This window comes from Halichondria panicea, chromosome 1 (assembly GCF_963675165.1).
Source record: "Halichondria panicea chromosome 1, odHalPani1.1, whole genome shotgun sequence".
Classification (NCBI taxonomy): domain Eukaryota; kingdom Metazoa; phylum Porifera; class Demospongiae; order Suberitida; family Halichondriidae; genus Halichondria; species Halichondria panicea.
The window spans coordinates 1,929,833-1,954,261 of record NC_087377.1 but is presented as its reverse complement, the minus strand read 5'-3'; the positions used below and the strand labels follow the sequence as shown (position 1 = coordinate 1,954,261).

At 40.4% G+C, this 24,429-nt stretch overlaps 1 protein-coding gene and 3 long non-coding RNA genes across 5 annotated transcripts in view; 3 read left to right on the top strand and 1 right to left on the bottom strand.

The window, feature by feature from the left end:
- Window positions 1-24,429, top strand: part of LOC135352115 (uncharacterized) — a 70,713-nt gene that overhangs the window by 7,137 nt on the left and 39,147 nt on the right. Inside the window, exons 11-15 of one of the 2 annotated variants that reach the window (XM_064551297.1) lie at window positions 335-2,748; window positions 2,836-3,067; window positions 3,564-3,611; window positions 4,085-4,485; window positions 4,584-4,758. In XM_064551297.1, coding sequence (XP_064407367.1) covers window positions 335-2,748; window positions 2,836-3,067; window positions 3,564-3,611; window positions 4,085-4,467 — 3,077 coding nt within the window. In that variant the 3' untranslated portion in view covers window positions 4,468-4,485; window positions 4,584-4,758. Of the gene's footprint in view, window positions 1-334; window positions 2,749-2,835; window positions 3,068-3,563; window positions 3,612-4,084; window positions 4,486-4,583; window positions 4,759-24,429 lie in introns of those variants that run through there. The other variant, XM_064551291.1, reaches the window with a different exon arrangement.
- LOC135333661 (uncharacterized) lies at window positions 4,956-8,512 on the top strand. Its single transcript, XR_010394015.1, has 5 exons — window positions 4,956-6,589; window positions 6,771-6,864; window positions 7,432-7,609; window positions 7,775-7,924; window positions 7,987-8,512. It is a non-coding gene; the product is annotated as an uncharacterized LOC135333661 (long non-coding RNA).
- On the top strand, window positions 20,266-21,134 carry LOC135333772 (uncharacterized). Its single transcript, XR_010394044.1, has 3 exons — window positions 20,266-20,668; window positions 20,778-21,001; window positions 21,058-21,134. It is a non-coding gene; the product is annotated as an uncharacterized LOC135333772 (long non-coding RNA).
- On the bottom strand, window positions 23,613-24,336 carry LOC135333975 (uncharacterized). Its single transcript, XR_010394153.1, has 2 exons — window positions 24,004-24,336; window positions 23,613-23,870 (listed from the first exon to the last, which is right to left on the bottom strand). It is a non-coding gene; the product is annotated as an uncharacterized LOC135333975 (long non-coding RNA).

Sequence of the window (24,429 nt, the reverse complement as noted above, 5' to 3'; positions counted from 1 at the left end):
CGTCGTATAAATTTGTAATAAGTTGCCTTGCGTTGCTGTTGTGTTGTTATGCCAGCTTTAAAAACGAAACGGAAACTTATGATGGCTACTATATAATTATACGTATCACCAAATAGACAACCATTCACCATAAACTTGCCAGTGGAGATGTCTTGTTCAGAAAATCATAAAATTGGAACTACTAAATTCAGCTCCCGAACCATTGAACACAATTGTAGTTAGTGCATGTCGTTGATCTAATGTTACAATTTATATACCTCAATTTACTGAAATTAAGTACTTTGCTTTAATAAATAATATTATTACGTATGACCGATTGTTTGCTCTTTTACAGTCAATATTCAAAACCGAACCTACTTGAAAAAACTGGATGAGCTGATGGCCGACACAAGTGGCACTATAGAGCTACATTATCTCAAGACGCACTTCATTGGTCCCTCGGGTCTTGGAAAAACGACCACTCGACAGCGGCTTGTTGGATCCATTACTAACCTGTCTTTGCTGCCCGAAGATCAAAGGAAACGCTGCAGTACATTACTAGCCGAGTGTGAACAAGTATTGGCCTTTGTTGACAAATCTGGAACAAAGCTTGAATTCAAAGCATCTTCAAGCCTAGAGGAAGAAACACAATTTATCTTCTCTTACCTTATGTCCTGTGAACCTATTGAAGACAGCACTGTCAGTCCACCTAAGGAACAGCCCACAAAAGAAACCACTGACCCAAAGAAGCAAACTCAACTCAAGATCGATGAAGCTGCTACTGCACCCAAAGAAACGGTATCACCAACACCTGGGCAAACACCAGAACCACCGAAAAAGGTCGGGAAAGTGACCACTGTAGATGTTGAAAAGGTTGTGTCGAGACTTCGGAGTATTGTGGGTTCAGGAGAGTACACTAAAGAGCTGCTGAACAAAGTCCTACTCAATCTGGTCGATATAGGTGGGCAGCCTGGATTTGTGGAGATGTTTCCTTTTCTAAGCAAAGGCGCAGGGATTTTTCTGGTATTCTTTCGACTGGACAAAGACCTCGATGACATGTGTCAAGTCTCCTACGAACGAGGAAAGGACAAGATCACACCGTACGATTCAACTTACACAAACAGAGAAACACTCTCTCAAATCCTCTCAGGTATCAACCATCATACTAAGATTGACTCGGATATTGACAGAGAGCAGTGTAGTAAACTGGGCAACCTAGGCTCTACTAAGCCTGTTGCTACCCTCATAGGTACTTTCAAGGATGAACTGGCAATGCAAATCAAAGTCGATCTTCTGTACGAGAAATATAGTGCCTCCACAAAAGCTGTCTGCAAGAGCGATAGTACCACTGCCAGCAAGAGCCTAGAAGAACACGAACAAAAGAAAGCAATTCGGGATATTTTGACTCAAAAGAAGAGTGATAAGCAAGCTAACGTCAGTGCAGAAGACACGGCTGCCATTGAGCAAACAATCAGCCAAAACCTCAACTCAGACCCTTTCAATAAATGTGTCCAAGACCGGTTAGAGCAAAAGTTGACGGAGAAAAACGAAGCTGTGAGCACGATTACCAGCAAGTTTGAGGATTTACTTTCTAACCCAAAGGACAAGAAGTTCATAGCAGTGGACAACTACGAAGGCACTGATTCTGATATGGAACCTCTTCGTGAACATCTTCATGGCTTATTCAGTAGCTATTTCAAAGATGCCAAGCTTCGCATTCGCCCACAACAGCTTTTGTTTGGAGTTGTACTGAGAAAAGAGTATGACATTGTGTCTATGGAAGAATGTATTCGTATCGGTACCGAGGGGTTAAAGATGAGAGAGGAGGAGGTTCGATTCACCGTTTGGTACCTGGATCGGTACGTTGGAGCTTTAATCTATCATCCAGAGATCAAGGACAAATGGTTTGGGAACTTTGTCATTTGCAACCCCCAAGTGGTATTCAACAGCCTCAGTGTTCTCGTTGTCAATCCGCTGCTGGAGCTCCATTCTAAAGAGAGCAGTATTCACTTCAAGGAAGCTGAGAGAAAGAATTGGATACTAAAGGGGCAATTCTCACTGAAAACAATCACTCGATGCCATTCGGAAGAAAACCAGGGTGTGAAGAAAGACCAGTTGATTCCTGTTGAGAAGCTGCTCATACTGCTCGAGCATTCCCATCTTTTGGCCAAAATCACAGCAGTGGTGAAGGAAGCCCATACCACAGAAAAAATCGAAACGACGTATTTCATCCCTGCTATTCTCAAGTGTGCATCTCCCGAGGAACTAACGAAACCACCCCCCACTGGCATTGATACACCCTCTCCAATCAAGATCACATTTGACCCCCAATACGTTCCCACTGGAATATTCTGTGCCATGATCAGTGATTTGGTCTCAAGGGGGAGTAAAGGCAAAGGCATTCTGGGCATGACTTGGAAACTTGCCACTGATTCTCCAGTAAAGAGAAACCTTGTCTCCTTTCACATTGATGAATCTGCCAAGCATTTTGTTACCCTTATTTCTCACGTTGATAGCTACGAAATACGAATTATTCGAAAATACAAGGACCATACGATGCACGAGCTCTGTTCCTACGTCCTCTCAACCCTCCTGTTGGTGATGAAGGATATTAGTCCACTACTCACTCCGATTATTGCCTTCGACTGCTATTGTGGCAAACATGAAGATAGTTCCAAGCTTTGCCTCCTCACAACAGGAGTTGATCCCTGCTTTAACTGCACACACAAAGTTTCTCTCAGCCCTCACCAAGAATGTTGGTTTGCAAAGGTTAGTGAAGGATTTCTAATGATTATTTGTACCTGCATTTCAGATAGTTTTCTTCTTATTGATTTATTGTTTTTTATGTGTGTGCAGGAAGTCAGCCTGGGACATGATGTTACTCTCCTTGCTCTGCCATTTGCTGAGGACCTAGATCCAAGCCTCACTTTCAAGTGGAGGAAGAGATGTCCGAAAATTTGCGGGACTGGAAATGAATTGGAATTCAAAGCCTCGTCAAATGGTCACTTCAAGGGCTTTATCAGTTGTGAGATCTCCAAGAACCAGAAGCCTTTCTTCACCGTGTACCACTGCCTGAGAAACAGTATCGGTAAGAGCATGCATGCAAACCCACTTACATTGCAGTGTGAAGCTTTATTATAGTGACACTATACATAAATGTATGTACAAGTGGTCAATCTATAGATTGAAGCTATGCAGCAGTCGTTGCATTATGTAAGAATGTCTCATGATTGTTATTGTTAGTCATCTTCACAGGTAATAGTTGTCTAACCTCAAGTAACTACTTTCTTTGTTGTCCGTAACCAGTGTACACAGTGTTTACTTCCTCTGCCCCACAATGACAACAGAACTCTTACAACTGCCCAATTCCATTTACCATACATTTTAGTGTGAGCTTTTTTTTTGGAAAGTCATTTTCAGCTTGTTCTCTGCCCCAAAAAATTAAATGTATAATATAGTGTGAAGCTTTTATTATGGCACCTTGGATTCTTAGCTCCTAGGTCTAAGAGTAGCTTGATCGTAACACTGTGTAATGAAGTGGTACTCTAGTGCATGACTGTTATATTGTCAAATCCTCCTCACAGGTAATGCAGTGACTCCACTAGCCACTCCACACACAACCACTCAGTCAGGTAGCAGATACTGTGCATTGGTTTGTATTGTGAATTAGATCAACATTATACGTCTACTGTCTAACAATCTAACCCCAAGTAACTATAATAGTATCTGTGTTGGCCATAATTCCATTAAACTTCTCTCAGATCATAGTTTCATTATTACAGTATTGCTAATCCATTGTCTTCATTCCTACCATTCATTACATTGTTACCCCAACCACACATATTTATCAAATGTCTTGTGTACGCATGTCATTAGCGCACTTTAAACTTTGCTTGATCCCATAATAAATATTAAGGCCTGCCCTAAACTTTATTCTTTGAGACTGATGTCATCATCCTTTGTTACAAGCGTACCTTTTCTATTTAAGTGAATTAGAAAAAAGGCTTACATAATTATACATGTTTGTAATCTTATATCATTGTCTATAAAGCTGGTCACTTTCCCTAAAAATAACGAATAATATTATGTTCACATGTGTGTACAGGAGGATTGTCAGCAGAGGACCATCCTAGCAAAACTGACCAAACAGTCGAAATTCCAAAACTGTTTCTGACTGGAGCTGATATCCAAATAATTCGCGATAGTCTCAAAAATGCAAGCAAAGATTGGTTTGATTTAGGATTGGCTCTCGGAATGAATATTACTGACTTGAAAGACATTGAAGACCAACACGCTAGTAATAAACGCCGCCTAACAGAAATGGTGGTCAAGCGTCTTGAAGTCACTGATCCAGAACATCCGATGACATGGCCTTACATATGTGAATGTCTAAGGAGGCCTACTGTTGAGCGTAACGATGTAGCCGAGGAAATTGAAGACAAGTATGTGAGGACAGCAACTGCAGTTGCTCATAGTGCCACCAATTGATCATGAGAACCTGACAAGGTACGTGTGTTTGTAATCTGATTGTAGTCTAATCTTATGTCATGTTGCTTATAGCTTATAAGACTCTGGTTGATTGTGCTGTGCTCACTTTCATACAGATACTGGAAAGGGACAAATAAAGATGTCAAGTAAAGAAGCATGCAAGAATTTCAAGTAAAGAACTAACTCTGTGTTGACTATAAGTACTGACTATTATAATGCTCTGTGTTCTGTGTGTGTGTGCATACATGTATATACCATCACCTTCTATTTATAACTTTTTTATCATTTCCAGTTTTCTAGTTTAGTGACCCTTTACCATTCTTGTTGAGTACGGGATCATTTCAGTTGCAGCTTCTTGTTAACCACCAGGGGCGTAGCCAGACTTTTGAGACAGGGGTTTCCTTAGGTAGCGCCGCGAAATTTTAGACCACGCCCACTTCCGGTGCCACACCCTCTTGATTGGGGCACACCTACTGCTCACTTTTTTACATGTGTTTGTGAGAAGCTAGCTAGCTAGCTAGCTATAGACATACTAAAAGGCAGGTGTTAATTAATTGTGTATTGCTAGTCTAGCTGAGCACAATTAAATGTCATTTACCTGAGAAGTTTCATGTGGCTGAGATTGTTCTAAACTTATACTTCCTGAATAAAGTTGTGCTTAGAGCTGAGTCTGAGAATACCGGGATTGATGCTAGAACTTAAGTCTTGGTCTTCTTTATTTGAGGTAGCTAGCTAGCTGAGACTAGCTGAGACAAAGCCAAAGTGAAACGCTTCATGGTGCCATCTCTAGCTCTGATGATTGATTTGCAGCCACGTGCATGAAAAGATGGGCAGGGCTGCATGATTTCAATTATAGGGGAGCCCTGCCCAATTTTCTCAGCAGCTCCTGGGGGGGTTTCTGGGCAACCAGGAAACAATGGTAGCTACGCCCCTGACCACATGGCCTCATGATCAGAGAGAGAGCTAGAGTGTCTGCAGGCATGAGAGCTGAAGGACCATGCATTGCAGTCCAGTATTAATGGTGGTGGATATGGTGGCTAGTCTGCAGAGGGAGCTGGACAATGCTAGGGTGAGTAGTGTCAGGTCTTATTGAGTGGACCCAGATAATCTGTCTATCTTATGGATAATTAATGGAACCCCCCTTAACACAAAAGAACCACAGTAGGTGTACCTACCTCCAATTAGATGCGAATAATTTTTCACCTCCAAAAAAAAGCAACCTAGCTCTAGCTGGCAGAGGTCTTAAAAGTGTCACTTTAAATTGAGGTCTTATGGTAACTGTATTTAGACCAAGCAGGACCAAACACAGTATATTGCTCTAGTCTGCCTAATTAAATGTGTTTGGAACGTCCAATAATAGTGTTTTTAGATCCGTGATTTATTTCAAGCCCAAATTGTCCATAGCGTGGGCTATAATTATAATTATTATAAATGGGTGCATGTACTTTTCATAGCTAAATTTGAGGTTGTACTACGAACATTCGACTTCAAAGTGTTGGGATACCGTCCCTCACAAGGTAAAGGAAACATGCACCTGGTCAATATTTAGTCAATACCTTTATTAACTGAAAAATGATTAGATTTATTATTGACTATACACATTACACCCTCCTCCTACATTGTCTGCATGGTAACCTCTCTCTCTCTCTCTCAAGTGAACTAAAGAGAAATCGCAGATAGCGAACTGCTGGGATGTCACGAGGGAACGAGACATCAGTTCTCTGAAGCCCATAGTCTTTTGCTCTGAACATTTGAAACCATCAACTATTAGTCTTGTAACAGTTGTGTATCACATGCACTTTCTCATGCTAATAATTCAGCAGCAATGTTATTGAGAACCAGAATATAAAATGAACATAAACTTTGGAATGCAAACATTATACCTACTCCTCCTTCCAGGAGTTGGCTTGTACATAAGTGGGATCCTTGAGGCCCTCAGCTAGCTGCCATAGCTATTATTAAACATGGGAAACAGTCCATGCATGTGTGCAAAAACAAGAAGGGGGGTGGGGCTCACTATTTCTGCACATGCGTAGATCTGATTGCACAACCTCCTCCTCGTGGGGACAAAGAAACTCACCAGTCTAGGAAAATGGTGTCTTTCCAACCACCCAAGCAACTGGTAAGTGGATTGCTGTGTATAATATAAAAGCCTATAGTTGTGTATATGTATAACTAGTAAGCGCAAGCATGAGTTTTGCTGTTAGGTCATTGTCACAATAATATTATTCTGTGCATTAATAATTCTGCAGTCTGTATTCTGCAACCAGCTAACAATTATTGCCTGTTTTGCTGTTTTGCAGATGTCTCACCTCTTAGTGACAACACAAACCAGCGAGTGAGATTGATGTCACTGACTGGCTGCATAATCATGGAGGCACTACACTATAAATTATAGTGAGGAAACATTTATACAGTGGAACCTCCATTAACGACCACCTCCGAATAGCAACCACACGCTATATAACGGCCAAGAGCTCAGGTCCGGATTGAAACTACAATGACTTCAATGTAAAGCAACCTCTCAAAAGCGACCACCTCTCTACTCCGTACAACGAGCAGCTTTCTAGTCCCCAACTAGCTTTAGCAATGGAAAATAACCTCCCAGAACGGACAGCCACACCCAGAATTAGCAGAAAATTATTGCTGAGATAGCATTATTTTGCACAATCGTGAAAACCTGGCTGTAGCTTGTCTCTACAGCCTTTTCAAAGCTTGTATGAGCTAAAGAAGCAGTTAGCAAAGCCCCAAGATTCATTTGCAGCAAGAAATGACTCGTAGAAAATACATAGCTGGAAATCGAAACCTCCCAAGGAAGACCACCTCTCTATAACGGCCAAAAGGCTGGTCCCCAATGGTGTCCGTTTTATGGAGGTTCCACTGTATTCAGTATAATTAAATTGTATAGACTATACAGTGTATTTAGCAACCATGCATGCTAACAATGTTATTGTTGTTCTGCAGATGTCTTCACATTTCAACTCTAAGTGACAACTTGGTTTTAAAACTGTCTTGTGACCTTCTAGCCGAGTGCTTTTCGGAATGATTTTCTGAACATGCCATGCAGCGAGATCGAGCACAGTGATCGAATGATGGGGGCTGAACGGTGCAGCTTGTTGGAAGCAAGCTCTCAAATAGACATGTGAGCTAAACTATTAATATTATAGCCAATATTTTCCTAACAATTATTGTGGTTTTGGAAGGACAATTAGTACGCTCAAATCAATTTATTGGAGGCCTAATTCTGTCCTAATACTATGTACAATAAATGCACTGACTACACTAGCTCACTATATATATGTACTAGGTTTTGCAGCTGATGTCTTCAATCGTTCAACTCTACACGAACCGTGCAGCGAGAGTGTCACTGACTGCTGCAGGCTTGCATGTGAGCACTATAATTATGGTGATGGACTGAACAGTGCAGCATGTTGGAAGCAAACACACAATTAGACAAGTGAGGAACATAATAATTATAATAATTATTAAGTATAAGTGACTATCCTTTTTTTCTCTCAGGCCTTCCAGCTGCAAGGGTGTACAGTTCATTTAGTCTAGAGAGTAGATTACCACAAATGTGTGAGTAGTTGAACTTAAATGTAAATATCTTTTGATTGGAGCATTTCTAAGAAATGGTGTTGATACCCTGTGTAGATGAATGACTGAACTACAACATATCCAAAAATGTTTCCATGGAAACATAAGGTGGTGGGTTTGTGGTGATTAATAGAACAACAGCAAATTGTTATAGTGGGTAATCGGTTAGAGTAATAAAACAGTAATCTTGTACAGCTAAGGTCCTAGACTTCATCACATAATTGTTCAATGGTTTAAGTATCCTGGCCATCCCTTTATGAGTGTTACAAATGTTCACAGTGTTAATAATTCATGATTTACTGGTTTTCAGGTACACTTTTGGTTAGAGTAATAACTTTTGAAAAATTAATAGCTTAGCTTTCAAATTTCTGTAGTAAGTTTACAGATAAATGGGCTACATTTTGATACCAATAACATCCTATATGCTTATTCCATTGCTGAGATAACACTGAAAAGCTACATAATATACTATTTTCTACTGTTTTGATGACATCAGCAGCTGCAAACCACAAACCAATGATGCTTCAACCACAAACGTAATTAAAAGTGGGCGTACAGTTATTGTACGCCCACTTACGTGGTTAATTTGAGTGTCATCGATTTGTGGTTAGCAGCTTGTGATGTCATCAAAACAGTAGAAAATAGTAGAATATGTAGTTTTTCAGTGATATCTCAACAATGGAATAAGCATAGAGGATGTTCTTGGTATCAAAATGTAGCCTATTTATTTGTAAACTCACCAGAGAACTTTTAAAGCTAAGCTATAACATTTTCAGAAGATACTACTCTAACCAAAAGTGTACCTAAAAACCGGTAAATCATGAATTATAGACACTGTGAGCATATGTAAGACCCATAAAGGGATGGTCAGGATACCTAAACCATTAAACTATTGTGTGATAAAAGTCTAAGACCTTAGCTGTTAAGGTTAGTGTTTTATTACTCTAACCGATTACCCACTATAACAATTTGCTGTTGTTCTATTAATCACCACAAACCCACCACCTTATGTTTCAATGGAAACATTTTTGGATATGTTGTAGGTCAGTCATTCATCTACACACGGGTATCAACACCATTTCTTAGAAATGCTCCAATCAAAAGATATTTACATTTAAGTACAACTACTCACACATTTGTGGTAATCTACTCTCTAGACTAAATGAACTGTACAAGACCCCCCCCCCCCTGCATGAGAGTCCTAATCCAGTTACCCCATGCAGCCCCCTCCCCCCCACAACATCCCATCAGGTGAGCATAGTATTGCTGAGTGCGTGGGGAATATGTTACTGATTACACTCAAAGTAGGTCTGGAGTGTATCTTCCAGTACTGTACATGTATATAGAAGTATCTAAAGTACTTTGCCCCGACGCTGAGAAGACAGTTTCTTTCTTAGCTCCAGACATTCAGTCTGTGTGACTAGTAGTAGCTCACAAACCTAGTAGTAGTAGTCTTATGTCTGTGGTTTACCAACTGTTTTGCCTCAGTCACACACTTGTGGGTTTTGTGCACAGTGGGAAATGTATACATGTTTTGGCCATTATACAGAGGTGGCGTGAAGGGCCTGTTTTATTTATACACAAGAGTACTCTTGCTTGGTGCAAGTTTAGGCTTAAGAAATCATTATCTATTGTGGTTTTGCTGTTAGGAAATTCTCTGTTGCACAATGGCCTTGTTAACAGCATTGAACATGCATGTGTTCTTATCACTTTGATTCCCACTACACATGCATGCATCACATCTGCAGACTGAATTACTGCTGCATGCGTGCAAGTCCCGTTTCTACAAAGAATCAAAATCTGTGACAGAAATCAGAATGAAACTCAAGTCTGGTATCTTCCATTGTCTGAGCACCGTGATAATTATAAGGTGAAACAAATTAAAACAGATACTACACTTTGCCCATACCTAATTTATAATAATGCTAAATTGATTTCAATGAGGTAACACATAAAGTGGGCAACGTGTAGGACTGTATTATTATATCTCTATTGGAATACCTAAGTGAGAATGTTTTCATTTAGCTTATGAAATTAAGAATTGGCGGACTAGTTTAAAAAGCTTGAAGTGTTTGGAGGAGAAGCAATTTTATTTTTGCTCATTTTGCTCTGAAGCAGAGGTACAAGTATAAGTCAGTGCTCTTGTACTAGCTTCAATCCGTGTGTGGCCTTCTCTCGAGGAGGTAAACGCGCAGCTGACCTCGAGACTTCTGGTTGTACTTACATTGAAAGTATTTTCACAGTTTTGCATTGGTGCCATCTGAGCTTAAGAATTAATGTGAACAGGTGTGTGGAGCAAAAGTCTTACTACTGTATAATTATAGTGGGTAAATTTTCGTGAGATTTGTTTAACTGGATGGGAATGGTGATTTTCGCGAGTATACATTTTGTTAGTATGCGTTACAGTAAGCACACCTACGTTTTCGTGGCGGAAATTTCATGTAGGCCATGAAGCTTCCCCACGATAATAACGAATATTTTACCCCACATCACCCGCTATACGATATGCATAGTATATACATGACAACGTTGTTTTCAATTGATAAATAAGTTACAAAAATTGGCGCGGCAATTGCAAAGAAAGAAAGAAGGAAGAGACAAAGAAAAAGGAGATCTCCTTTTTCTTTGTCTCTTCCTTCTTTCTTTCTTTGTTCCTCCAATTCGTCACGTATTTAGAACTAAAGAACAGAAAAAGGAGAGCCTAGGCTAAGCTAGGATTATGCCCAAAGCAATTTGATTTGTTGGAGAAACGTTCCCAGTATAATTATACAGCATAGTTATACGTTTAACTATTTTCACACATGCAGACATGTTCTGCCACTTCTTGATTGAAGTAATGCCTCCATACAATCCTCCACCTCAAATGTCAGCCTAATTGGGCTAATTAACTACAGTGAAATTCAACACTGCACTTCAACTGGACAACCAACTTGCAATTGTCTGTAATATGCCTTACCTTGACATCTTTACTGCAGCTTTTCTTGATCATAATTATGCATTTAATGCTTCACTGGCACATTAAGTAACCTAATTAGCACAGTAATCTAATTTGTGTACTACAAAGGTGCATCTGCTTGTCTATCGCTCACATTAAGTGGGCAAAGTGTAGGACTGTATTATTATATCTCTATTATTATTACTATTATATCTGTATTATTATATCTCTATACCTAAGGGAGAATGTTTTCATTTAGCTTATGAAATTAAGAATTGGCGGACTAGTTTTAAAAAGCTTGAAGTGTTTGGAGGAAAAGCAATTTTATTTTTGCTCATTTTGCTCTGAAGCAGAGGTACAAGTATAAGTCAGTGCTCTTGTACTAGCTTCAATCCGTGTGTGGCCTTCTCTCGAGGAGGTAAACGCGCAGCTGACCTCGAGACTTCTGTTTGTACTTATATTGAAAGTATTTTCACAGTTTTGCATTGGTGTCATCTGAGCTTAAGAAATGTGAACAGCTAGGTGTGTGTATCTCTGCTTCTGAGCAAAAGTCAAAGCAAAAGAGTATACAAAGTCGTATAATTATAGTGGGTAAATTTTTGTGAGATTCGATGGGAAATGGTGATTTTAGCGAGTATATGCGTTACGGTGAGCACACAGGTAAGTTACAAAAATTGGCACGGCAATTGGTCATATACGCCATGGATTTTGATTGCTGTTTCAACTTTAATGTGTTTGCTATCTACTGAGGTTGATTAAAAGCCTGCCTGTTGTCTCATCATTATCCCTTCTATGTATGCCAGCAAGGGTATCCTTCAAATCACCTACCATAACTGGTTTTATATTCTCCTCTCCATGTGTTTTCTGGTGCTTTAAAACTTACATTTTGTCCATTAATTAAAATTAACTACGGTCGCAAGAGTGTTGCAATACTTAAGCAGCGGATATTATTAACATTTTGGCGGTACCGGGTCTAAGCTGGTCTCCCATGGACTCTGTCGCCGTAGAGGTCAAGGGTCACGTGACTATGGTTAGGTTTTGGGGGGAGTCCTGAGAGAGGGCCCCCGCGGGTAAAATTAAGCATGTAAGTGTGTGGGGGGCCGTCATTCAGCCCCTCTCGGTAATCACATTGTTAGATGGAAATAGGTGATAGGTGGTAACCGACTGGGTGGGGTGGGAGGCTCGAAAATTGAGCAGCCAGTTTTTCAGCTGCATGTAGGCGCGGTGTCTATTTAAGTGTTTAACATTGAGAAGGTACACTCTATGATTATAATTATAGCAAAGAATCTCTGATGTATATATAGCGCCATACAAGCCAATTAATGTCAATGTGGTCATGCCGTGACACACTCTCTAGTCTTAACTTACGTTTTGTCCATGGCTTTTATTGCTGATATTTGTAAACAAAATTAATGTGACGAAGGCGTATCCTGGAGACAGCAAGCAATGCATTGCAATTTTATATGAGTGCATGGTACTAACCCCTCGCCACTCCCTGTCGTCCTGGCATTTCCACACACTGTACAACAGACAAGTATAGCACAGTCAAGTTAATTAGTCGAACCACCATCCTTAATAATGACTTACGCTAGTTGCTACAAAACAATGGAGGGCCTTCCCTAAAGTCTCCTTTGCTCACCGTAGCAGGGAAGCCGCCCATATGTATACCTGACATTGTTTGGATGGTGTCTGCATGAGGGACAGAAGAACCAGTGACATGAACTCATGACAAATTGAGTATAATTATGACATGTATATTTTATATTCAAACTACTAGTGTGTAATATGGATGGGATTGATATGTACACAGATCTGATACTCATAGTGATGTAACCAGTACTTACACTTGCCAAAATGTAGCCAAAGTGCCATATAATTAATTGCCCTTTCGGCTGAAACGTTATTTTTGACAAATCCGAATCCTGCAAGCAATACATTGCTACTTATTTTATATGAGTGGATGCATGTCACATGGTACTAACCTCTCGTCACTCTCTGTCCTGGTATTTCCACACACTGTACAACAGAGAGGTATAGCATATTGTCAAGTTAATTGGTCAAACCACCATCCTTAATAATGACTCACGCTGGTGGCTCCAAAGCAACGGAGGGCCTCCCTGATATCTGCTTTGGTCACATCAGCAGAGAGGCTTCCTAAATAGACTTGACACCATTTGTTTGATGCTGTCTGTGAGGGACTTAAATGACCTGAAACATTTGCATGCAAGCTAGCTAAGTTTAATAGAAGGTACATTGTATCTCTACAATCAAACAATTAAAAGGAGGAAGAGCACGAGTTACGGCCGCCAGAGGAGAGGGGGCACACTGGGGGTTGTAGGAGTTGCCATTCTATCAGAGTTGTTCAAACTGGCAACCAACCACACAAACAAGTCACGTAACTTTTACTGTAAAATGTAAAATACATGGTCTTGCACATGCGCATCGAGGCATATAAAATAACTGTCAAGAATACAATGTATACAAGTGATTTGGAGTGTTGGGTCCAGGTTTAATTAATTAATGTTCTTCTCTGTGTTGCTGATCGTTGTCGTTGGGTTGCTGTGGTGGTGGTCGTATGTCTGTACAATAAAAAAATCAACGATAATTGTCAACATACAACTATTGAAATGATTATTTTTTGTGAACTGTTTTTCACTGTAATTGTAATTATGGTGTCAGTTTTGGCTGTCACACTAGATCCTGCACAAGGGCCTGCTTCACCCTCCCCTCCGACACCGCCGTTTCTAACAACACATGTAAAAAAAAGCGGTCTGGCCAGTACCGCCTAGCTAGGGGGTAAGCCCTGAAGGTACTACTTTTTAGGGTAGCATAAGGTACTGCTTTTGAGGGCAGCATAAGAATTTGGAATTTTGACACAAACTACTAAAAATGAATATACAAGTGATTTAGTTCGTACTTTAAAATTAATCTATCAATGTTCTTGCTGGTTGTCGTTGTTCTGTGGTTGCTGTGGTGGTCGTATGTCTGTACAATAAAAAAAAAATCAACAATAATTGTCAACATACAACTATTGAACCAATAGTTAATCTTTAGCTCAACCCTTACTAGACACTGTAATTGTAATTTATATGGTGTCACTAGATCCTGCAGTTCACCCTCCCCTCCGACACCGCCGTATCTAACACATGTAAAAAAAAAAGCGGTCTGGCCAGTATGGTTCATGAGATATGGATTTTTAAAGATAAATGTGTATTAATTCTGTATTTTGTTGTTTTAATTAAAACGGGGAAAGGGTTAATTCATACACAGAATAATAATTATACAGACTACACAGACTAATAATTATATACACATTGATTCTATGCTACTTTCTTGATTTCAACCTGTTGACAAAGTGCATGCATGGTGCCAGTACATCAACACAACATTCATGAAAACAGTAAAAACTTACATTTTTCCCATTAATAACGATTTGTTTGGCTTTTATTGCCTTTTCAGCTGACGTTTGCAAACCAAATGTGACGAAGGCATATCCTGGAGACAACAAGCAATGCATTGCAATTTTATATGAGTGGATGCATAGTACTAACCCCTTGTCACTCCTTGTCGTCCTGGTATTTCCACACACTGTACAACAGAAAAGTATAGCACAGTCAAGTTAATTGGTCGAACCACCACCCTTAATAATGAATCACGCTGGTGGCTCCAAAACAATGGAGGGCCTCCCTGATGTCTCCTTTGCTCATCGCAGCAGGGAGGCCGCCCAAATACACCTTGCATAATTGTTTTGATGGTGTCTGTGAGGGATAGAGGAATGAGTGACCTGAACTCATGACAAGTTGAGTAATTATATAATTTTGACATGCATATTCAGCTCGTTTATTACCCAAATGCATGCCCACTGCTTTCAGCCCTTCTTAAAGGCCGCTGCCCACTGCTTTCAGCCCTTCTTTAAGGTCACTGCCCACTGCCACGATTTTGTTTACAGTCCTCCATTTTATACCTCAAAGCGTGTTAGAATCTAAGTATCCGACTACAAGTCATGGCTGGAGCCAACCATTTGAAACTGGAAGAATTTTGTGCTTATCGTTGTATAATAAAGCTGTGTTCTCATTTTTACTGCATTTACTAGTTTTTGGAGTTATTATTATTGAATTCTTAACCCCCAGCCCACAAATCGCGGTATTCTGAATTAAAGTATACTTACAGAAATGTCACAATACTAGTTCAGTAAACATAAGTTACAAAGTGATTTTGATTCTTGCTATTCTTCGCAACCTTTCTGCTGTGTGTCATGAGACTAGATTCAGACATGCATCTTAATGTACGGCTAGTAGAAGGCAGGATCTGTACATTGTAATGTGTTAGTGTAGAGATTGGCAAACATTGAAGCGCAGTTGAGAACTCAAACTCATGGATTTTTATCGAGATTACATAACTTATGATGTGCTGCGCTATAGACGTGACAGTTTATGTTTATTTATAATTATGTTATACTTACGCTGACACTTCCTGTCGCCTGCATGTAATACTGGAGGCAGTACAGTTTCGCGTTTGGTTGGCGGCGCTTTGAGCGAGCACCGCAACAACCATCTTTTGTGAAGATCTGCACAAAACGAATATACCACGTAAATGAATGTTTGCATTATATAATTTAGACACGTATCATCGAATGTCGCTAATAGTCGCACTCTCCAGCTCGTTTACTCATATTCAATGTCTGCACGTAACGATAATAGACGTGTACATATAAGTGCCATAGTTAACAAGAGCAGACTTATGGGTTCCACATTTTCTTCGTTGTGTGTCACAATAATTATGTTTAATAAAACCCTTTCCGGTTCGAATGTTTTTGCCACATGGAGTTGAACTTTGCTCAGTTGAGAACTTGGATCATAGAATATCTGAATAATTACGATGAACAGTAAAAAAGGAATGTCAGTGACAATTTGTACTGTCACTAACTTATACACGCACTCCATCATCCATTCATTCTTCTGTTCACTCTGGCTCTGAGAAATAACTTGCAAATAATTGAAACCTTACGAATCAGAGAACTGAGAGATCTTTATCCAAATGCCTTATTCTTGTTTCAATAGACAAGGAAGGTGCGACAACAGCACGTTGTAAACAGCTTGGGAAGTTATCACCCATTTTCAACCGTAGCTGCTGCTTGAAGTCCTGAATATAGGATTACTGAGGATTGCATAAATGAATCAACCCGAACTCACATTATCTTTGATTATTTCATCGACTAGTCGTTTCTTGATTAGAGGATATCGACGACACTTCTGGGATCGAGACTGTCTGGATAATACATAATTGATTCTTATACTTTAATTTCCACGTACCTGTGGACAAGTGTGCACGGTCAGCACATCATAACTTCCGTCATTGAAAACATATTTTTTTTATTTGTTGCTTTTTTGCCAGATTTTTGACTCGCACTGGTGGGTGCAAAACATTCCTGATATCCCTGTTGTGGTACCAATAGGGAGGCCTCCTATGTACATTTGTATTATATTTAAATGCAGCTATAACTATCACATTATGGATAGACTAACCTTATTGGTGCAATTGCCACGGGCTCCAGGAAGGCAATTGTTGCATGGTCTGCCTCCCCGGGCACATACACAGTTGAGTGCATGTGCCAGTTGTGCATCTGCAAAACTTTGTTGTTCCCTTGGAATTGGAATCCATCTAGGAGCTAGCTGATATAGAGGATAGATCTAGAGGCCGGTGCTGTCTTCAGATTGTGTCATTGTTAGCAGTTACTCCTAGAGGATAGATCTAGAGGCCGGTGCTGTCTTCAGATTGTGTCGTTGTTGGCAGTTATACACAACTCATTTGGTAGGCACACATCCGCTGCAGCTCCCAGTCGTGCAAGTTGTTACTCTGATTTCAATCTGTGAACAAAGTGCGTACATGCCAGCACATCACACAACTATAATTATAATATAATTATATTAAAACTTTCTCTTTTTTCTTTAATTATAATGCTTTTAGCCTCAATAGCCTTCTCTGCTGCTGCTTTTGTAACGAATCCAAACTAATTAAAATAGTTTTGGCTTCAATAGCCTTCTCAGCCGTGGCTTTGCTTTTTAGGGTGGCAAAGGCGAACCCCTGGGCTGGGATGAGCACAATCTATATACATAATTATATGCATATATAATATTATGCTCTGTTTCTATATAACATACTACTCTTTTCTGGAGTTTCACCTGTGACAAAGTGTGTGCCAGGAACATGCACATTAATTTACATCATTTTTAAATCATTTTTCCCCTGTATACGTCATTGTCAGCTGACACTTTTGCGAATGTGGCGAATGTGGTGCCAACTATTATAAAACTTACTCTTTTTTCTTTGATTACAACAGCTTTGGCCGCTATAGCCTTCTCAGCTTCTGCAGCTGTTTTTAGGGTAGCAAACCCGAACCCATGGGATGGGATGATATATGAATATAATATTATTATGCTCTGTTTCTATATATAACATACTACTCTTTTCTGGAGTTTCACCTGTGACAAAGTGTGTGCCAGCACAAAACAGGAACATGCACATTAAACTTACATCATTTTTTAAATCTATACCCTAGCTTATAATGACTCACGCTAGTGGGGCCAAAGCACTGATGTCATTTTTGATTGTCCCTGCAGCCCAAATGCAGCTTTTTTGTGAGTAAAGGAACCACACTCAGTCGAGTCAATGCATGTGGACAAAGTATGTGCGTGGTGCCAGCACATCATATAACATGCATTCACACAACTATTTCTCTTTTTTCTTTTATTATAATACTTTTGGCTTCTATAGCCTTCTCAGCTTCTGCTGCTGTTTTTAGGGTAGCAAACCCGAACCCAGGCGATGGGATTATAACTTACATGGATTGTTTCACAGCATTGGAGGGCCACCTTCACAGTGTTAATGGTGCATCCAAGGGGCAAGCCGCCCAAAAACACTTCTTCTCGGTTGCGAGAGTAATTATAATAGTATAAAAAAATTATTTCTACACCATCGTCTTTTGAAAATGTTCATGGCTTTCCCTACCAAATGGAGGGACCACATAAAATGCTTGTGTTTGTGTTCGTGTTCATGCAGATAGTGGTTGATACTTCAGTAATGTATATACATAATTCAATAACTTAGAGTGATTTGGCTTGGTATATCATAGTATACTGTTACTTCTGGATTACCACCTGTGGACAAAGTGTGCATGTGGTGCCATTATAAACATTCACACAACTATTACTCTTTTCCCTTTAATTATAATATTTTTCGCTACAATAGCCTTCTCTGCTGCTGCTTTATTCACAAACGCAACAAAGGCAAACCCCTGGGCTGGATGATCACTTCACACACACCCGCTGCTGCAGGACCCAGTTTTGCATCTGCAGCAACTAGCAGATCTAGATGCCATGCATGGATATGGCCGGTGCTGAGGGATGAGCTTGGATAGAGACTAGCCTTGTTGGTGCACATGGATCCCGTTCCAGGGAGGCAATTGCTACAGGTTCCACCTCCCAAGGCACACACACACCTGTGACCTAACGAGAAATTCTATATACACAACCATGCAGTGAACATGTACCAAGGCAGAGCACAAAGCATATACCGTTCTCATGACGTCCGTGTATAGTCCGTCTAGAGCATATGATTTCTACAAGCCGATATTTGTTGGACTGCAATTATAACATCATTTTTACAACCTTTTTTATTATAACGCTAGAGCATTTTGGCTTGGAAAATCGATTCATACTAATAATAATACGCATTAAATCTGTGGCAAGCCTCATGAAAACATGCTGTCTTTATTGCCATTTTGGCCGCTTTTTTACTAAAAAAAAAGTTGCAAAGGCGAACCGGAACCCTCTTCCTTCCTTTCTACCAGAGAGGACAACATTAACAGTGACGACTGCAGGAGCTGTCGGAGGTGTTCCTGGAGCTGTGCCAGTTGTCTGTGAGGGAGTGGGGGGTCAGAGAACAGAGAACACCGCATTCATGCCTGTGAATGATGAGCACATAATTATACCCACTGGCATAACTTTGTTATTATTAGACATCTTCAGGGCCTCCGCCACAGAATCCCTCGACGTATGTGGGGGGAGACCAGAGACAAACACTCTTCTCTCTTTATTGTGCACCCATGAGGTAGACCTCCCAAAACACTTCTTCTCGGTTGCGATTCATGCATGCCTGAGAATGATGAGCACATACCCACTGGCATAACTTTGTGAATAGCCGCAGGAGACCAGAGAGGTTTTCTTATAATAGACATCTTCATGTAGGGCCTCCGTTTGATGCTATTTTGGCCACCGTACTTGTACTGCTTTTTAGCATTGTTGTCCTAAAATTTAAAACACTACCTTAATTATTATTTATCATTAATTTGGAGATCACCAAGGCATATATTGTACAAAACCTCTGGATCCTCATTGTGGCTTCACAACTGCAGGTACCATTGTTTTGTCCTCGCACAGAAATACAATTAACCAACACAAGTACATACAGTCACTACTCTTTTTTTTTATTTCCACGTGTGGACAAAGTGCATGCATGGTGCCAGCACATCACATAACAGGAACATGCACAATAACTTAATTACATTTTTTCCTTTGATTAAAACCAAAATTTTTTTGATATCATAGAGACTAACCTGGTTAGTACAGCTGGTGCTGAAGCAATTTGTACACGGCCTGGGCACACACACAACTCTGACAGGATCCTTTCGTGCATCTGCAGCATGATGCCGACATGGTCACGGAACTGGGCACACACACAACTTTGGCAAGATCCTTTTGTGCATCTGCAGCAGCATGCCGACATGGTCACGCTAGTCGGACCAGATCAGTGGAGCTGAGAGTCTCAATTCTTTGTTGTCAGTAGGGAGGCCTCGTAAATAGATTGTTTGGATGCTGCCATAACTATAACAACATGAATATATATATATATAGAGACTAACCTTGTTGGTGCACCTCGAGCTTGTTCCAGGGATGCAATTGCTGCAAGGTCTGCCATGCATGGACACACACATCTGTGGCATGCTCCTGTGCTATATCTACAGCATTTAATAGCTATTTAAAGATACCATGCGAGCTGAGATGATGCAGTGACATGCACATTAACTTACATTTTTTCCTTTAACTGAAACAAATTTTTTCTTCACTGCCTCATTGGCCGATTCTTAGTGGCGAAGGCGAACCCTGGAGACAGCACAAGCATTTTGAGTGATTTGGCTTGGCATCATAATATATAACAGTACTGTTACTTCTTGAATTTCAACCTGTGGATGAAGTGTATGCATGTGGTAGCTGGGCGGAGCCCGGCACCCGTTCCCAACGGGTGGCCGGGTGACACGCTTATATAGGATTTGTACTGCTGCACTGAGGAGTGCAGCCCAATCAGATTGCAGTATTGCAAGTGGTTGGTTAACACCCACTTAGCTAGGTGGGTGTGCAGCTGGGCGGAGCTGCCTTGAGCAAAATGAAGAAAGTTACACAAGCTGTCACAGAAGCTGCTAACGAGCTTAGAAGTAGTCACTTCTTTTCTGAGAGGCAGAGATGTCTTTGCTGTTACAGTATTGCCTACTGGATTTTGGAAAGAGCCTTTGCTATGCTTGTTTGCCTGCAGTATTTGACAAAATATTGGAGAAGGAGAAAGGTCATTCTTGTAGTAGTAGTCACTCCTCTGCTGGCCATCATTCATGATCAGGTATGTACGGCTAGATAGAACATACATATAATTATACGTACAGTGCATATGAGCTGTTTACACATAATTAGATCATTCTAAGCTGGATGCTTTTATTCTATATATATAGGTAGCCATCTATTGTTCTAAAGGCATCTCTAGCACATATGTCTCGGGCGAGATGTCTGATGCAGCTACAATGGATGCGATCTTCCACGGAAAGTATCAGCTAGTATTCTTTACACCTGAAATGATCATCAGCAAAAAGCATTGGAGAAGACTTCTGGGGGGAGATGTGTATGCTAATAGACTCAAGGCTTTGATAATCGATGAAGCTCATTGTGTGAAGAAATGGTATGTATTTGACTCATCTTTTTTTATTAACATGTGTACCAATAATATTATTGCAGGGGTGAGACTTTCAGGCAAATGCTGTTGAGAATTAGAGAAGTGCGCAGCCTCATTCCAACATCAGTTCATGTGATGGTAACAGCAACTTTACAGCTACCCGAAGTGACATTTCATTCATTTCTCGTATTGTTGGCCTAAGAAACCCATTTGTCATTACGAGAGTCCCAGTAATCCCAAATTTGATTTATGCTGTTGGATTATTCAAAAGTATACCAGAGACATTCCAAAACTTGGCCCAGAAATTGGTATTCGAGAGAAACAAGTTTCCCAAAACAATCATATATGGACGTTCTTTTGGAGTGTGTGGTGACATGTACCTCTTCTTTAAGGATTACCTTGGAGCTGCATTCACAAATCTTGATGATGCACCTGATCTTTCTGAATTTCGCCTCGTGACATGTTTACAAGTGTCACTGATCCAGCCCATAAATCTGAAATCATTCGTTTATTTAAGGGTGATGGCAATCTTCGCATTGTTGTAGCTACTATGGCATTTGGTATGGGTGTTGATTGTCCCAACATTCGGTAAATCATTCCTGTTGGCCTGTCAGACGATATCAGTAGCTATGTACAAGAGACTGGTAGAGCAGGTCGAGATGGTAAACCATCACGTGTAACCCTTTTGAAGGCAAGAATTTACCATCAAGTTGATAATGAGATTAAAGAACATGCTTCAAACTTCAACACTACAGATTGTAGAAGGGGTGGTCTTTTCCGAAATATTGACAATTACAAACATGTTGATCTCGGTTTCAATTGCTTGTGCTGTGATATTTGTTCTAAGTCATGTTTATGTGGACAGTGTGACCTAAGACTTAGTTACTTCTTTCAGCTAATTACAAATTTTATTTTCATTATTACCTGTGCTTCAAGAAAGCTGCTATATCTACCGAAACATTTCCTGCACATTTTGGGCAATCTGTTTTTATCACTGCCATTTACAATACTGTTAATGTCGACATCAGCACACATCTGTTCTTCCTCAGATCATTCTCCAGTAGCATTGTCCACAGGTCCAACACTTCCTTTCCTCTCCTGTTACCAGGCCTTGATACTCATCCCCACATCCAAAACATTGTAACACTTGGGCCATTCTTGCTCAGTACTTTATTTTAATTTAGTAGCAAAGTCATGTTGTTCAGTGCCAGCCAGTGTGGTGCAGTGCGGTGCATATTGCGTTTAACACCCACTTAAAATAATTATATTCATGATGCTCCAAGCAGTATTACATAACACACAAGTACAAATCCTATATAAGCGTGTCCCCCGACCTCCCGTCAGGGACAGTCGGGCTCCGCCCAACTATGCATGTGGTGCCAGCACATGATGTGAAGTGTATGCATGTGGTGCCAGCACATCACATAACAGGAACATGCATGCATGCACATTAACTTCCTTTTTTTCCGTTAATTGCAACGAAAAATTTTTTTATTGCCTCTTGAGTAGGTGTGCCCCCTGGGCACACACACACCCGCTACATATTCCTATTTTGCATCTGCAGCACGACATGCTGATGTGAGGTGTATAGTTGCAGTTTTGATGTGAGGCAGTTGAAGATAGTCTAGTCGAGTCCACTCGGTTTTAGTTGCTCTATATAGATGAGTCAATGATATAATTATATGCAGCTCATAATTATTAGCCTATAATTATAGTAGTATACACACGATTCCCAAAATTAATGGAGCCTCGGCTGTCAATTCAACCCTACATCATGGCCCTCACGGTTTCCGGGGGGGGGGGGGGAGACTGTGGCTATAGGTTCGCTGCTGGGTTAGCTGTGGCTGGGGTGGAGACTGTGGCTGGGTTGGTCGAGGAAGATTGGTGAGCATCTTCGACTGAGAGTGGTCCAGTCTTCTCCTTGTTGCCTTCTGCAGAGGCGTTCGCATATGCTCGGGGGTTAAGTGGTACAGTGTCCTCCCGAGCATTGCCCTTTGCGGTGTGTTTTTCTTAATAGCCATCTCGGGCCCTTTCATTGCATAAAGTGGCAACGGGGAATTAGTGATAGTTGTAGTCCTCCGTTCCTCTTCTCCTCTTGACATTTTTGCCTTTAATAATAACTTTTTTTTGTACAGCTTTGTCAGTGGATATCGATCACCAGTCGTTTTAACATCTATTTAATTTAATAAATACTTACATGGAACAAAGATGTCTTTGTCATGTTGGAATTCTGATCTTGATATCCAGAAATAACACATTAAGTACATTGAAATAATTATTACATGCCATCAGCGTTAGCATTGCCGATATTGTACATTCATAATTAAGCTATTTTAAACTGCTTCCTAGGCAGACATAGTGGCGTGGCAGAATACCTCGACCAGCCATCAGTAACAATGAGCAATAGATTCAGTGAAGAACAAAGATAAATTGGATCAGCAGTTGAGAATGGAAACTTGGATCAGTATATTATTATAGTACCAATTATAGTGTGAATGTCAGCACCCTCAAGTATCAACCACTATCTGCCACATAGCGGGTGATTGTCTTCTTGTAAAAGGTTCTGTAATATATAATTATATTGCATACAACATGCATGCATTTTGAGTGATTTAGCTTGGCATCATAATAATTATATAGTATTATAGACAACATGCACAGACGAACATTAATATCAGTTACTTTTTTATTTTCTGAATTGCAACATTTTTCCCATTAATGGCAACAAAACTTCTTTTTAATAATATTGCCTCTTGGGCCGATTTTTGAGCTTTAAAAGTAGCGAAGAGGCGAAACCTGCGGAGGGCGTGGCTGATATCCCCTTCGGTTGAACCTACATGTAGGCCAGCTATAAGTGCACCTTCTTTGATTGAATCTGTGAGGGAGTATAGAGGAACTAGTGACATGAACTCTATATAGTTGAGTCAATGATATATATTTAGCTCATAATTATTAGCCTATAATTGAGCCTCGGCTGTCAATTCCTTCAGCCCTATACTTGTATTGACCTGACATGCGGAGGGCCTGGTTGATGTCCCCTTTAGTGCAACCTCCAGGCAGGCCGCCCAAATGTATCTTCTTAGACGCAATCTGTGAGGGAGTATAGAGGAACTAGTGACATGAACTCTATATAGTTGAGTCAATGATATATATTCAGCTCATAATTATTAGCCTATAATTATAGTAGTATACACACGATTCCCAAAATTAATGGAGCCTCGGCTGTCAATTCCTTCAGCCCTATATATATATTGACCTGACCACAAAACGCTTGCAACACACATTGCATGGCTAACAAACATTTGAATGCTTGATAATACGGAACACTATACATGCATGCATTCTATATAATAGTTATAGACTGAGTCCAAGGTCTCTATGGGGTTTTGAGACCTGAAGGCCCGAGGCTGTAGCATCTCGAGCGTAGCGAGGGT